At 40.7% G+C, this 14712-nt stretch overlaps 1 protein-coding gene across 2 annotated transcripts in view; it reads left to right on the top strand.

The window, feature by feature from the left end:
• Positions 1–6229, top strand: part of STRBP (spermatid perinuclear RNA binding protein) — a 29471-nt gene extending 23242 nt beyond the window's left edge. The window contains exons 15-17 of one of the 2 annotated variants that reach the window (XM_010174109.2): positions 921–1044; positions 3155–3199; positions 5786–6229. In XM_010174109.2, the coding sequence (XP_010172411.1) occupies positions 921–1044; positions 3155–3199; positions 5786–5862 (246 nt within the window). In that variant the 3' untranslated portion in view covers positions 5863–6229. Of the gene's footprint in view, positions 1–917; positions 1045–3154; positions 3200–5785 lie in introns of both variants that reach the window. The other variant, XM_010174110.1, reaches the window with a different exon arrangement.
• The last annotated feature ends 8483 nt before the right edge of the window (positions 6230–14712 follow it).

Below are 14712 nucleotides of genomic sequence, written 5' to 3' on the forward strand. Positions count from 1 at the left end.
GTCGACTCTTGTTTTTAGAACAAATAGTGTATTTTATCAGCTAAGTCCTAAAATACACAAATTAGTGTATTTTATTAACTAAGTCCTCTCCATTTCACCAAGACTTTTGGTTTGGAGTATTTCAGTTTCCATTACTGTGTTTAAAGTCTAGTAAATGAGAAAAACACTACTTGGATAATGTTCCCCATGCAGTTAAGATATGAAAATGACCTCTGATTCAAGCAGTAGGTCAATGATGCCAATCACTTCTCTTTGAAATACCTGAATTTGCATGATTTTATTGTTTTCAGGGGGCAGTTGGGGCATCTAGTGCAGCAAAGCCACGCAGTGAGCAACACCAGCTTCTGTAACTCCTTGCCATTCTTTCACTTGCAGATGGTGACAGTGGGAAAAGGAAAGTGGCATTCTGGTAAAGTTAGGTTAAAGCAGTCCAGTGTTGTCGTGAGGTGGTGATTTGTCCCTGGGGTGAAATCCTGGCCCTGCTGAAGTTATGTGGGTTCAGAATGGTAGGAGAGAAGCAGAGAGGATGTTGTAGATCGAGGAGAGGAAGCTTGTAGGGATGTGGGAAAGAGAGCAGTGAGGCACAGTCAGAAGCCACCGGTGCTCGTTCGTGCCGGTGCAACCAAAACTGGGGTGAGTAAGGCAGAGTCTGACCATGCTGCTGGCCATGTCTGAGGGGACGTGCTCCATGTGTACCCCACGTGCACTGCTGCACACAGTGACCTGGCCAGGGACTCGCTTGGTTTGTCACTTGCATTCTTGAGGACAGTACTACTGCGTTCTCTTTTCTGCCTTTAACAAGACTGGCGCATCAGGCGGGTATAAGGAGGTTTTTAAAGGTGGTGATTTAAGGCAGATGGCCTTGTATTTCCAGCAGTGCTTTCACTTTCTGAATTGCTGTTTTTTATTACTCTGAGCAGACTAAAGGGGTTGTCAATACAGCTGTTTCTGCAGCAGTCCAGGCCGTTCGAGGCAGAGGACGAGGTGCTTTGACACGAGGGGCATTTGTTGGGGCAGCTGCTGCTACTGGATACATAACACCAGGTAAGGCAAGGCACCAATAGCTGATAGTTTAAATTTTGTCTGCTGGGATGTTCTCTTCCACGTGTGTCAGTCACCTGTGCAAGAGATTTCTTCAGCTTTAATCATCTCAGATGAAGCAGAAGAGAGAATTCACGAGGCTTTAAATAAATCAATGAGCTGAAAAACTGGCAGTACCTGTCCTTTATGAGCATGCAGCTCAAACCTTGGCGTGCACAGAGCAGACAGTTATGGGCGTAATGGCTTTCCTGACTATTATTTTATTGTGTGTCTTCTTCATAATTCACTGCCATGGCACAATTCCCAAAACTCTCTTCCTAGCTAAGAACCTCTGGGATCATGTGCCCTTTAGCATTACGAGTGGCTTTCCCAAGAAACCCTTGTGGACATGAAGTTGGCAGACTCAGGAGTCACTGTGCTCCCAGAAACCTTCTACATGAACATGAGCACAGCATCCATTAGTAGCTTCTGTGGTGGCCAAAAACCAAAAGAATTTCTGTTCAGACTCTGCCTGATGTTAATTCATCGACCCTGTTGTACTGTTCTGATTAGCAGAAGCATATTTTGAAATCCGAGGGCCTTCTGGTTCACATTTATCCTTGATGCTCCCCATACGGAGCAGGTGAGTTACTAGTCAGGATATCTCATTGCTGATTCCTTAGGGCAGGTTAGCAACCATCAGAGGCAAAACTCCTCCGGCTTGAAGAGCTGAAGTGCTCACCTACTACTGGCTAGTACAAAATAGTGTAGGGTTTTCTGTTGTGTAATATGACAGGCACACAGAGCTTGAGGTGTTAAAATGCAAACACAAGAAAACTGCAACGAAATGTTCACTTTCTCATTCCCCTGACTTTTCAAAGTGTGTTGTTTTGGGTTTTTTTTACTTTTTACAACATGTCTGAGGCTTGCAGGTGACACGTGAAGGGAATCTAGACGTTTTTACTTGGAATAGGAATCACAAATTTGTAAGAATGAGATGCTGGAGATTCCTCAGTCAAAGCAAATCCAATGGCTTCCAAAAAATAAAACTTGTATTTCTCATGCTCAGGTTTTCAGCTTACATCATGAGCTCCAATTACACCCTTCAGCAGTTCACATGTGCTAATAGCCCTGATGTTTGGTAGAGTTGCTTCCTGGCACAGTCAACACCATATCGTCTTCATTGTTCCTGTGTGTTGATGTAATTATAAATATTAAAACCCAGTAATTTATTTTTAATGGCTGTTAACATTGTTTTTGGAACTGTCTTTCTGCCCGAGGAGTCATTTACGAGACACTTTAACCTGCCAGCAGCATGCTTCTTGCCAGCATGGAATTACTCCAGAAATAGGTTTAATTTCCCAGTCGCTGTAGTTGTTTTTATTGGCCTTGGCCTTCACAGATTATTTCTCTTCATCCCCTATTCTTCTCAGAAATCTCTTGCTTTTTGTGATGGACACAATCGATCCTACCAGAAAAAAATCTGTAGTGCCTTCATGAACCAGTGTGATGTAGTAACCAGCACTGGTGTTACCACTGTTGCTCTTTGTCTCACCCCAGAGTCACGATGAGCTCTTTAGGAAAAAGATAACTGTGCTCTCTTTGACTCTGGGTGTTCAGGTGTCCTTTGTGAAACTTTTTTGTCTTTAGAAGTGGCAGAGAAAGCAGAATTCCCCGGAGCTTTGCTGATAGTGATGTGGTATCTGCCACAGGCATCGAGCATCCTGCTCTCTATAATGGAAGCTGAGGAAAACAACTGTTCTCTGCATTAGACTGTATTTGTGTTTTAGGAGGAACATAAGCAAACAAGGGATGTCGGACTGGATCATGCCCACTCTGTGCTCTGACAGTGCAGACTTGAGGGCTTCAGCTGAAAAAAGATGCTGAGGAAATGAAATACAGAATTTAACTCTCTGCTGCTGAGGCTTAAGAAAGTCCTTGGGTAGCTTGTTCTTCAGGCCACCATGTAGAAGGATTTTAGTGTTTCCAGCAATATTTATATGTATTAGTCTGAGTTTGTTCTGTGGTCCTGCTTCATGTACCAGAAAGGGTCCCTCCCTGTGTGTTGGCGTGCAAACACTGTCTGCAGATCCTGTAGGAAATTAAACCCATCCCTTCTCTGTTTATATTGCAGGCTATGGAGCACCGTATGGGTACAGTACAGCTGCACCAGCTTACGGTATGTATAGCCCAGTAATTAACAAATTAGAAGTCATAAAGAAACTGTTGTGGCAGTCCAAATGTGGCAGTCCAAGGAGAAATTCAAAGAGATTAAAGCTCTTAAACCATGACAACAAGATTTTAATGCCATAACCTTGTGGTTCTTTTTTGGTTGGAGTAGCTTTTTGCCTATGCTTTGCCTGATTTGTGGAAGGACTGCTTGTTCTAATTGCCTGTTCCCTTTCATACTGAAACTGAATTCAAGTAGTTTTCTTACTTTTTACAGCCAATCTGTGCTCCATTCAAAGACTACCGAAGGGCCTATTTCAGCATCTCTGACCAATATTTATCTAAATGGTATTACAGTAACATTGGCAAAACGCTTGTCCCCAAGTGTAAGTGGCTTGTGGACAGAGCTCCCTTATTGCAGACAACTCTGTGAAATCTCCAGTAGAGGAGAAGTCTCTGTGCACCCACCCCCACAGGCTAAACCACGGCTGCTTGGGATGAGCAGAACGGGTTTGTGTAGCTTATACCGTTAGCAATCGGATTGCGAGGCAGCTAGGACGTGGTCATTTGCCACAATGCTTTTTACTAAGAGACAGAGTCATTTTAGGCTGGCAAAGCACTGGTTTCATGAAGATTTATAAGATAAAGGAATAATCAGAGAGCGATGATGGAAGGGTTTTTCTGAGCTCAGCTTCTCCCTACCCACCAGCTTTTTTTGACGCTAGACTAACAATGCATCCCCCTAACCGGCCCTTTTGGTTACTTTGAATGAGGTTTATGTGGCAATGGGAGCACAGCGGTTTGGAGTCAGTGATATGTCCTGGCACACAGAAGGTGAGCCCACCAGAACCAGTCCCACTGTCCCCTCCTGTCACAGGGACTGGGTGGAAGCCTTGCTACTCAAACAACAAGTTGAGTACATTTCAAGGGTGCAGTTTTTCATATGGGAAATTAAGCCTGCAGTTTGCTATTAATTTTCTAGCTTTTATAGCATGTGTAGCATTTGTAATACTTGTTCCTCTCAAATTTGTATAGCTTGGGCAACACCAACTCCCTTGATAGCATTATAAAAGTTAAAAATATTTTTAAATGCTGATTTCATTACTTTCTTTTTGAGGTATGAGCTATAAAGAGCAGAAGAAATGCTGCTGCTTTATTGAAAATATTCACTTTGCTTTACTAAGACCTATTCCACGCTCCTGAAGCGGAAAGGGGAAGGAGAATGGGCCCATGGGCTGCACTTCCACTGTGCAATTGTCCCTTCAAAACTGAAGCAGACCTCTCTAGTTTCGAGCTCCTGCCCCATTGCCTGGCTGACAGCAGCACCGTCCCACTAAGCGTCCTCTGTGTGTTGTGTTGCACAAAGAACGATGTGTTTTCTCAAGGAAAAACGAGAGGAAGTTTAGTTCAGGGCTTACTTCATAGTGTGGATTTTTAACAAATCCCTTTGGTTCCTTGCAAGCAATAGTCAGGGACTGTAGCTCGGGTGAGTGGTATCTGCATGTCTGTATTTTTACAAGCAGGGACACTTAGTGATGCAAGAGGAATCCCTTCCCTGCTGAAGGAAAGAATACAGTTGTTGCCAACTTTCCTTGCAGCTTCTCATGCTTTTTTTCATTCATTCCTTCTGTTTTGTGGGGTCGTTTTTTTTTTTTTCTCTCATGATGCCTATTTTGGGAGCTGGATTTTAATCACTTAACTGCGTATATGTGACATATCACTGACTTCAAAGCATTGAATTGAATGCCCCCATTTTTCACATAAAGAGTTTCTGTTTTTAATGTCTTATGATTGTGATGCGAAGTACTGGGATAATGCTTTTTGGCTGTAAGGTAAACATGTCTCTTGGCCTTTGTAAGCTGTTGCATGTTGGGAAACTTCACTTTGATCATCTGGTGCTCTGGAATACCTGCTGTTGCTGCTTTGTGATTTCTCAATGGATACATAGGTTAAATACTAGAATTTAAATAGGAAAGATTAAAAAACCAACCAAACTTTTAATTGTGCAGAAGTTTGCGAGGCCACAAGAACTCTGTAATAATCATGAAATCAGGCAGATATTAATCGTCTTTCCAGATTTGCCACTTCAATACAGGAGAGGAAATGCAGAATAATGAAGCAGATGCAGAATTTACTGTAGGTGCTTGGTTTTTGGCTGACCTACCTGGATGCTTATCAAAACTGCTCAACAGTTTCCCTGTGAGTTCTCTTTTATGCACAGCAGCGCCTGTCTAGAATATCTGCAATTGTAACTGGCCTGCGAAATTAACTCGGAACACAGAACGAGCTACTAGAGATTAATTATCATAAAGATTATGAAGTAGAGCTTCAAGCCCAAATACACGCTCTGCTTTTCAGAATATTGCTGACTTTAATCTTACCAAACACCAGGACAAAAATAAAAGCAACCTTTAAGCTAACCATCTGTTTGAAATAGTGCACAGTGTTGGAAGTGTTACTGTTGGTGGGACTCTGCACCCTCAAATCACACTGACTGATCTGGAAAAGGTTAATGAGAACACTACTGTAAGCTCTTATCTGACTTTCTTGGATCACTGAACTTATTTGGAGTCCTCTCCCTTTCTTCTCTCTGTAGGTTTACCCAAGAGAATGGTTCTGTTACCAGTTATGAAATTCCCAACTTATCCTGTTCCCCACTACTCATTCTTTTAGCAAATGGCAGAAGCTAATTCCTATTGATTGAACAACACAGTACAGTACAGAATGTTAGAAGAAAAAAAGCCTTTTTATCCTGTTTTCTTTGAACACATACTTGAGCAAAGTCATTTGTAAAGAAACATCTTTTTCCTACTTTTTGATTTTAACAAAATGCAAATTTAGTTCTCTAAAACTTGAAAACAATGTTCTGTGAAATGTTACCTCATTTTCAAATAACTTATACCAGCCTTCTGTTATAGGGAAGAACTAGAAGCTTAAATCTTACGTTTTAAATGAAGTACCCGATTATGTAAAATTAAATTTGTGAAGGATGTATAGAATATAAAACACTGATCACAAATAAACTGTTTTGTTGTAACACGAGAGTACTGCCTGTTTCCTAATGCAGTCACACAGATTCAGTTAATGACCTGTACTTGTTGTAGGGTTATTAAATGCAGGGCATAGTTCTTTAAAAAATAAAAATTAAAAATAATAATAAAAAAAACCAAACCAGACCCACACAATAGAAACTTTACAGTTAACATTTAACTTTGTAAATATTATGGTGTGTAATAAACTTAGTAAAATATGGGTTAAAATATTGTTTTATCTTATTTTTTATAGTTGAGCATCAGTACCTGAGTTTCCTTATAATCCTTCAGATGAGCATACTGTAACTGTGATTTGAGACACAGTCTTAATTATCCGAGAAGGCTTTTCACTTGTACACAAAATACTGAAAAACAAATGAGACAAAAGGAATTAGTCTTAGGCCGCCTCTCTCTGTATTAGGTTACATTCTGTGAAATAAGAATTAAACAAAGCAAGTTCCCACAGGACGCTTGTTATGCAATTACAGGGATACACAGTTAAGTCTGTATTGCCCAGAGAAAGGACAACAGTGTTCCAATCAGGTTCTTCAGAGCTCAAAAGCTACTTATTTTACTTTGTTTTTACCAAAAAAAAAAGAAAACGGAAAAAAAAAATAAATTGCACTTGTTCTTGTGGCCTTCTTCACTTTTAAGATTGTCTGCCCACCCTCGATTTTACATCCACCATTTCTACAGAAAGCATGTTAGTTGTCAATCTTCTATTAAAACAAAGGGTTCTCCTTTTCCCCCTGAGATTTGTAAGAATCTAAAGCAGCAACAAGGTCCCCATGAAAACTTGCTATTTAATTGTCCCAGTTCTTGTTGAGTGCTGCTGTGAAAAGTGACACACTTCAGCCATAGGCCAGTACTTTTCCAAGAGTTGGTGCTAAAAGCGAAAGAATCCTCTTTCCGCCAAGCCGTGCGTGCACCTGCCTGAAATTCCAGGACAGGTCCCAGCTCCGCGCTGTCTCCGTGTATCGTAGACGTCTGTGTGACAACTGCTGTGGGCCCTGTGAAGCCAGGGACTCAAGCAGTCTTTATTAAGGTATCACCCCACAAAATAAGCAGCGTTGTTGGTTGCACTTCTCTCCTCAGACCTCACCCGTTGCTTTTCAGTAGGTTTGCTTTAGTTTGTGCTTTTTTCCAGATTGCCTTTACACACTCACTGTGCTGCTGAGGCAGGGGAGCTTTATATACCCAGGGGGTGTAAGAACAGTGCTCAAAGCAATGTAAAGTTCCTCTTCCCCTACGCCCCCCCTGCTCCAGGGACAGAACTATTAGAAAAGCATAATAAGGGGCGGCTTATGTAACAAGCTGCTTTTCTTGGAATTAACTGCAGCTCTTATTCTTAAGCGAAGTATTTGTGCTTAGGAATGTGTTTATATCCTCAGTGGTTTTTCTTCTGCCGTAGCTCTCGCTTTCGTTTGGTGTTGGTGGTACTTTAATAAAACACGTAGATCTATTGACAAGTAGTGGTGAGCCTGCTGTTGTCATCCATGTGTTAGTGTTGAAATCAAGAGCAGGGTCTTGGGGATGTAGTCAAATTGAATGGTGCTGGTAAATCACTGATCTATTTTGCTGGCCTATGGATGAAAGGAAGCCATCACGGAGCAGAAAAAGCATGGCTGATAAGAGCCCATTTTGTTAATCAAATATTCATTAAAGGAATCTTTCCTCTGCACACATTTTTTTTCCTCCCCTCCCTTCTTTTGGAGTTCCCCTGATTGGCAACTGTTTGTAGCTTTGTTTTGTGGTTTTTGGGTTTTTTTTTAAATCCCCAGCTTTGTAAAATTTCAAACAAAATATTCTCTGAACCAATTCTATACAATGAACATTCCTAAGCCAAACTACTTGTTGTTGTTTCAAAAACAAGGAGGGCGCTATGCTCTTTTCCAACATGATGGCAGTCATTTCAGATGATTGATAGAAGTCATTCTTTATTTTTTGTCATTTGTTGGGAGTTACTAACCACATTGTAAACTTGCCCCCCTTGCTGCATATTTTACATTTCTCTGCTTTACTGAAAATATGAATGAGCTGTCAGTTCTTTGTTTAGAAAGTGGTAACCTTGGAAGTGTTAGATGTTTCAATACCTTCAAAGAATTAAAAGTGCCCATTTTACAATGAAAATTCCACTTGCAGCTGAAAGAGCAGAGAAATTTAAATGGAGCTTTAGCTTCAGCCAGTCTCTCTGAAATTAACATGAAGTTTTTGCTTCTCTGCTCTTTTCCCACTGTAGGTGGTTTTTTCATTGACAGTCCCTATTGCCAGCCTCTCAGCATCGCACCTTTTATTATTCACTTGGGCCCTCAAGATTTCTTCTCTGACTTCTAGAACCATCAGGTTGTGTGGCTCGAAATGGCATTTTGTACATGTCTTAAAAGCAAGAACAAACGTGGCTCCTTTTGAGGTTTCTCAACTTCAGACATGGAATCTGAGCTTTTTTCCTTTTATTTTTTTATTTTTAGTGGTTTTCCTCACTTCTTGAACTTTGTTCCGTTTAATGAAAAGCAATACTTACTCCAAGCCACAGTCCTTTCTTTGGGTTCTGAGCAATAGATGTGTATATACTTCTGGTTATTTCTTTACACTAGAAGGGAAAGACTGATGTATTAGGGGGGAAAAAAACAAACACCAAAACAAGGAACCAAACCTAGCAGAGTGCCTGCTTTAAGCGGTGAATCCTGCGTTACTTTCACTATTTAAGTACTTCAGAATTTTAATACTATGACTGTATTTGCATGTTTCCTATGAAAATTGCTACAAAGACTCGCAATGGTCACTCTGGAAGCAGTAGTGCTTGGTACCATTGTGCATGTCAGCAGACATGAAATGTAGCAAAAAGGCAGAAGAAAAAAATAGAATATATATTTTTTCCAAATCTAACTAAATGATATATTCTCTCTCTCTCTCTATCTCTTCCCCACATCATTAATATGAGGCACAAAAAGGGTAGGCCTGAACTTGACTTTCAAAGAGATTGCTTTTGTGTCTTTTTAAATAAAATCATCCCCAAATGATAGGAAAACATAGTATTTGGTAAACATCCAATTCAAAAAACTTTGCTGCTCTACATGTCCTGAGTTTTTTTTCCTCTTAAAATATTTGTATGTTGATATTTTGAGATTGTGAATCAGCAATAACCGAAAGGTGAATGTTTTTTTAAATGGTATTGGAACATCTATATGTTGCAGCTTAAGATTTTGAAGCAGTTTTCAGCAGGTTAATACCACTTTATTCTCATTTTCTCCGGACCTTCATAGCCATATGCACTTGTATAAAATAAGCAGAAATGTAGTGACTGTAAGCTGAGATCGTGATATAAAAGGTAAGAGATTTTATTTTCAGCTTAAAGAATATTTTTATTGCTTTTTTTTCCTAAAAATCTCATATACCTGTGACAATCTTGTATATGGTATGTTTTTATTGTGTCTTATTTAACTAAATGTTTAATCAGGTAATACACAGGTCTGAATTCCACTTTGTATTTTTCAAGGCCATTTCAAATACTCCAGTTTCAGTTAAAAAAGAAAATATTACTTAACACTTTTAAGAAATTGTTTGGTTTTATCAACAGACTGTTCTCCTTCAAATATTTTTCTCTTGTGTAGCGTAAAAAGCTGTATTGATACTCGTGTGTGTCAGGCACTGCATTCCTTGCATACCTGTGGAAAACATTTGGGCAGGTACCAAAGCCACGGCCTGCACTGAAAGCCATACCATGGTTCTAGGTACGTGGAATAAAAATGAGAAGTGGAATGATTTTCTAACTAACACAGAGAGAAATTATTTCCCTCAACTATTAAAGCTAAACTCCAAACGGAGAATGAGAGGCTTTGATGATATTACAGCTAAAGTCTGCAGAGATCAAACTATATTAGGCCAAATAAATTCATGAAGCACCCAGGTTTGCTTTCCTCTGGTGGGTGCAGTGGGAGGAGAGGAAGGCAGGCAGGCAGGCAGTGATTTAACGCTGCATGAATAATTTGCTTAGCTGTGGTTTTCTAAAGCTAGAAATTAGGATATAGCCAGCCATAAATAATTCTTTTCAGTTCTGTAGTAACTGTTTTAACAAATATTTTACTTGGATTAAAATGGTTTTGAATTATGACCTCTATGGTGCACATGATATGTGTAGTTTTAAAATACTAGGGTTTTTTTTAATTTGCCTTTCTATAACCTTGCGTTAAGCAAAGTTGCATAGTATGGTACTGCATAACTGCAGTACTTGCAGTACTTGAAGTTGCTGGAAACAACTCTTTTTATACAAAAATTCTAAAAAAGAAAAAAAAAAAAGAAAAGGGAAGGGACTTGATGATGTTGTATTAGCATTTTAGGGTCTCAATTCACAGATTAAAGCTTAATAAAAGCCGGACTGATCACAGTTTATACTGATGTAAAACAGGAAAACACTTAGTATGGAATATGGAGTAGTGTATCAGGCCCAAAGCTTGTTGTTTTGCATCAAAATATAACAGCAAAAAGAAACTGTATTTCATTTCAGTATTGAAAACATCAAATTCAGTTAGTAACTGCATGTGTAGGTTATCCATAACTCAGGATATGTCTGGGTAGAACTCATAGGCTGATGTAGAAAAGTAGCTGTTACATCTCGTTAGCTTTGCTGCTGTGGGCAGAATCCCACCCTGGGTATTTGCACCTGGGAACTGAACTGAAGGAACTGTACCAGTGACTTGCCCAGGAAAGCACATAACCATTTGATTACATTTGCAGGTGCCATCAGAATGTCCTTCCCATTTGGTGGTGCAGGTTTTCATCTGCTGTTATCTTCAAGGTGCAAACCTGGGGCTTGGGCTGAAGCTCACTTAAAATTGAATTCATTCTTTCAGCCTGTCAGGCTAAGCAGTGCTGATAGTGGAGCAGCAGGCTGCTCTGTTCCCTTCCGAACACAGTATTTTCTATGTGTCAAGGCAACGTTAAGGTGCATTATAATGAACTTCTCTTGAGTATTCCTTTCCCAGGCTTAACTGCTGTCAGTCTGACAAGCACTGTCCAGTTCATGGACTGATTAATAAAATGTCTTGCTGACTCTTATTTGATCTGTTTCTTTGTGGCCTGTACTTGGCAGCTTAATCCATTTGTATTGGTTTCCATCAGAACTGCTTTGACTGTGAATTTCCATATTTTTCTGTTATTACCCTTTTAACTCTTACAATCCTAAGCATTCCACTCCTGTGGGTTTTTTAAATTCTCACTCTGTTGAATCTTCTCTTTTTCACTGAAAAGACAACTAAATTTCTTTAATATCTTTTTCTTTGCAATGCAAAAGTGTTTAGGTCTGAAATTTGTCCCCTTGCCTTTGCTGCAGCCCTTCTCAGTAGGACAGACACCACTTCCTGACACGTGCAATACACAGGTACTTCAGACTCCTAAATCCTGGGGTTTGCAGCCACTTCGAATCAGTGTTAAGATCCTAAGGTGCAAGATTGCCTACGAACCTGCCTCGTTGGCAGTGGAACTTGAGCAAAACATTCCTGTGTGTTGAAGTGTCAGGCATGTGAGGCTCCTGAAGTGCCTGATATATTGGCATTTGAGAGAGCAGTTAAACTCTAACCGTAGGTTGTAACCTAATTGAAATACCAGGCTATTATCTGATGAGTAATTTGGGTAACATCTGCTTGATCAATGTTGTAAGCAGCACTGTTGTGTTACGGCAGAACTAGAAACTCCTTTCTTTTGCATCATACTTGCAGGTTTCCTTTTGAAAGCCTCCTCACAGGACCATGGTCTAAAGTGCCTTTTCTGTGAGATCTGAGTTCTATTTTATGGCTACTGAGCTTTGAATTTCTGGATATACCCAACAGCCAAACATGTAAACCTGGTTCCGTATGCTTTGTGCAGTTGCTAGTATCATTGCCTGTTTTGTAGCACCTTTACAGTGAAGCAGAAATGTTCCTTTATAGTTTGAATTTCTGGTTCATGGAAAAGAATTCTGACAAAGTTCCTTTCGATACAGAAAAAGGACACGAGGGAAAGTCTGTGCCTGTACACTACCCACCTTACTCTCGTTTTAGCTGAAGAGATGACAGTGTGTATTTTGGGAGATGGTGTCTGGCACTTAAAGGATTAAAGAAGCCAGAGCTTTACAATCAAGAACTGACCTGTTTAATGTGTTATCTGTATTGGAGGTGGAATGGCATTACCATTGACTTCAGAAGAACAACTGTGAGCTTCAGTGGTCTGTGCGGCTACTGTGGGGGGAAGGGAGGCTGTTTACAGAATGGGGACAAAATACAGACTGTTCCAATGTTACAGCAGCATTTGTTTGCTTTTAGCCACTCTTGCATACAAATCCATCATCAGGCAGGTACGTGCTTTCCCTTTCTGCCCGTTTGGGTCTCATGGGACCACGTGAGGGAGGAAGGAACCAGCCTGTGGCATTGTCTGACTGGTGTCTGAAGTGCCTGTGCAGGACATCAGCCCTTCAGAGGATTTAATCCCAGTTGACAGCTCACACAGTTGTAGTGGCACTGGTGCAAGAGCACCGTTGATATGACCTTGCTGTGAGGTGACACAGTCTAGAAGCAGAGCTCTCCTTTGTTTTGAAACAGGTGAAGGCTAGACAGGAGTATTATTTTTTTTTAAATTTGTCAGCACATGACTTCAGGAGACTGGTGTTATCTTATGTACAAATCAGCTGGTAGCTCCTCTCCAAAAGTACCCAGCTCTGCAAGGAGTTGGCATCTCCATTTCACCAGCTGCAACTGTCCAAGACCTCGAGTTTTAAACAGCAGTCTTCCCAGATGGAAACCCTGAAGGACTGTGTACTGCTAACCATCCGCAGCATTTTCCCTGCTGATGGGCGAGTGGCAGCTGGAATGCTTGTCATTTTCCCAGATACACAACTCTGAATTTTGAAGAAATAAGGTATTTAATCAAGTAGGATTTCAATCCTACTTTGCCAGCCATATGAGATTTCTCCAGGCCTGTTCTGTCTAGAGAAGGTTTTAAGACAACCAGATTGGTTTGGAAGGCTTGGCTAGCAGAAAGCATGGTACATGATGCTTCCTGCCATCGTGTCTTCTCCTGGCCAGTGCTTGCTGTCTTCCTTAAGCACGCGTTCCGGAGCTGGAACATGGTGACCTTACTCCTGGGCATTGTGCCACTTGGATGGAGGGAGGCCAGCCTATACTCACGAAGGGAATGTGTCATACGTAGTCTCTGTTGCCCAAGCACTTTCTGTTGGACACAGTGCACAATCCAGCCCTCACAAAGGCAATTTAGTGCCTGGGTAGGTGGTTTCTAATCTGTCCAATTTGCTGTCGGGTAGCCAATGTGAGTTAATTAGATGATTCAGCAATTGTCATGGCTCCCGCTTAATGTGCTGTAAACCCTGCTGCCATGACTTTCAATGCAGTTAAAGACCTTTGCTTCTGTGAATTCTGTCCTCCTTCTCTGCCTTTTCTGATCACCTTCTAGCATCTCAGTAAATAACTGATGCTCTGAAATGAAGGAAGTGTTACACAGAAGTTTCTAGATTCTTAAAAACTTCTAATCAGCCTATGAAGAGCTTCAGAAAAACAAGTTTTCCTACAAACATTTCAATTTACTCATGTGCCAAGGGACTATTTCTACTCATTTACAAAGATCTGTGAAAACTACTCTGGCATCTCTGGAGACTAGGATTATTTCTTTGAGAACAGTTGCCTTCTGGTAGGGAAAAAGATTTAAAGTCTGTCTTACTCAATAGATGACTACACCCTCGAGTCACTGGAGGAACTTAATTGGGGAAAACTGCACAAATCTAAAATTGAGGCTTTTTGCTGTCATTGAACTACTGAGAATAATTTCCCTGACCACAAGTTCCTTGCATTATTAGGAAGCAGAAAATGAAGGAAGAGTGGCATGAAGCATTTTCAGGTGGTCTCAGAAACAAATCTTCTGTTTGACATCAATCTCTTGACACTTCTAAAACTCCAAGATAGCAATAATTGTGAGCAGCTTCAATTTACCATCCCTGATCCAGTCCCAGCATTGTCCTTGGAGAGTGAGCCTGGCAGTTCCTGTCTTTTCAGTCCCTGTTACCCTGAAAGAAACAGTGTCCCTTGCTTCATTTCTAATTCTGCATCTGTACTTCTGAGAGCCTGTAGATCGTCCCTGTCTAGAGGTGGGTTTCCTGTACATCTCTCCAGAGCTGTATAAATGAAGAGCAAGCAGACAGTATTTCAGTCTTAACTCAGACGAAATTGCAAGTTTCCCTCTGCCTCTTTTGCCTGGTAGGCTAAGATAGGATCATTCAGTATGAGAACTTCTAGCCTTTAGCTAAAGGCTAAATTCTTTGTAGACAGTTGCCTGTTACTTAATCAAGGGAAAAATATGTCCCAGCTTCAGATGAGTTGCAAGTCACAGAAGCAGCTTACAGAAACAGCTGTTCTTTCCAGTGGCTCTGGGAAACAGCACAAGATCTCTGCTGCAGTGGATCCTTTTGGACACATGATGAGATACCTAAATACGAACGAAGTTCAGGTTG

The sequence above is a fragment of the Antrostomus carolinensis genome, unplaced genomic scaffold, assembly GCF_000700745.2.
Source record: "Antrostomus carolinensis isolate BGI_N321 unplaced genomic scaffold, ASM70074v2 scaffold28148, whole genome shotgun sequence".
Classification (NCBI taxonomy): domain Eukaryota; kingdom Metazoa; phylum Chordata; class Aves; order Caprimulgiformes; family Caprimulgidae; genus Antrostomus; species Antrostomus carolinensis.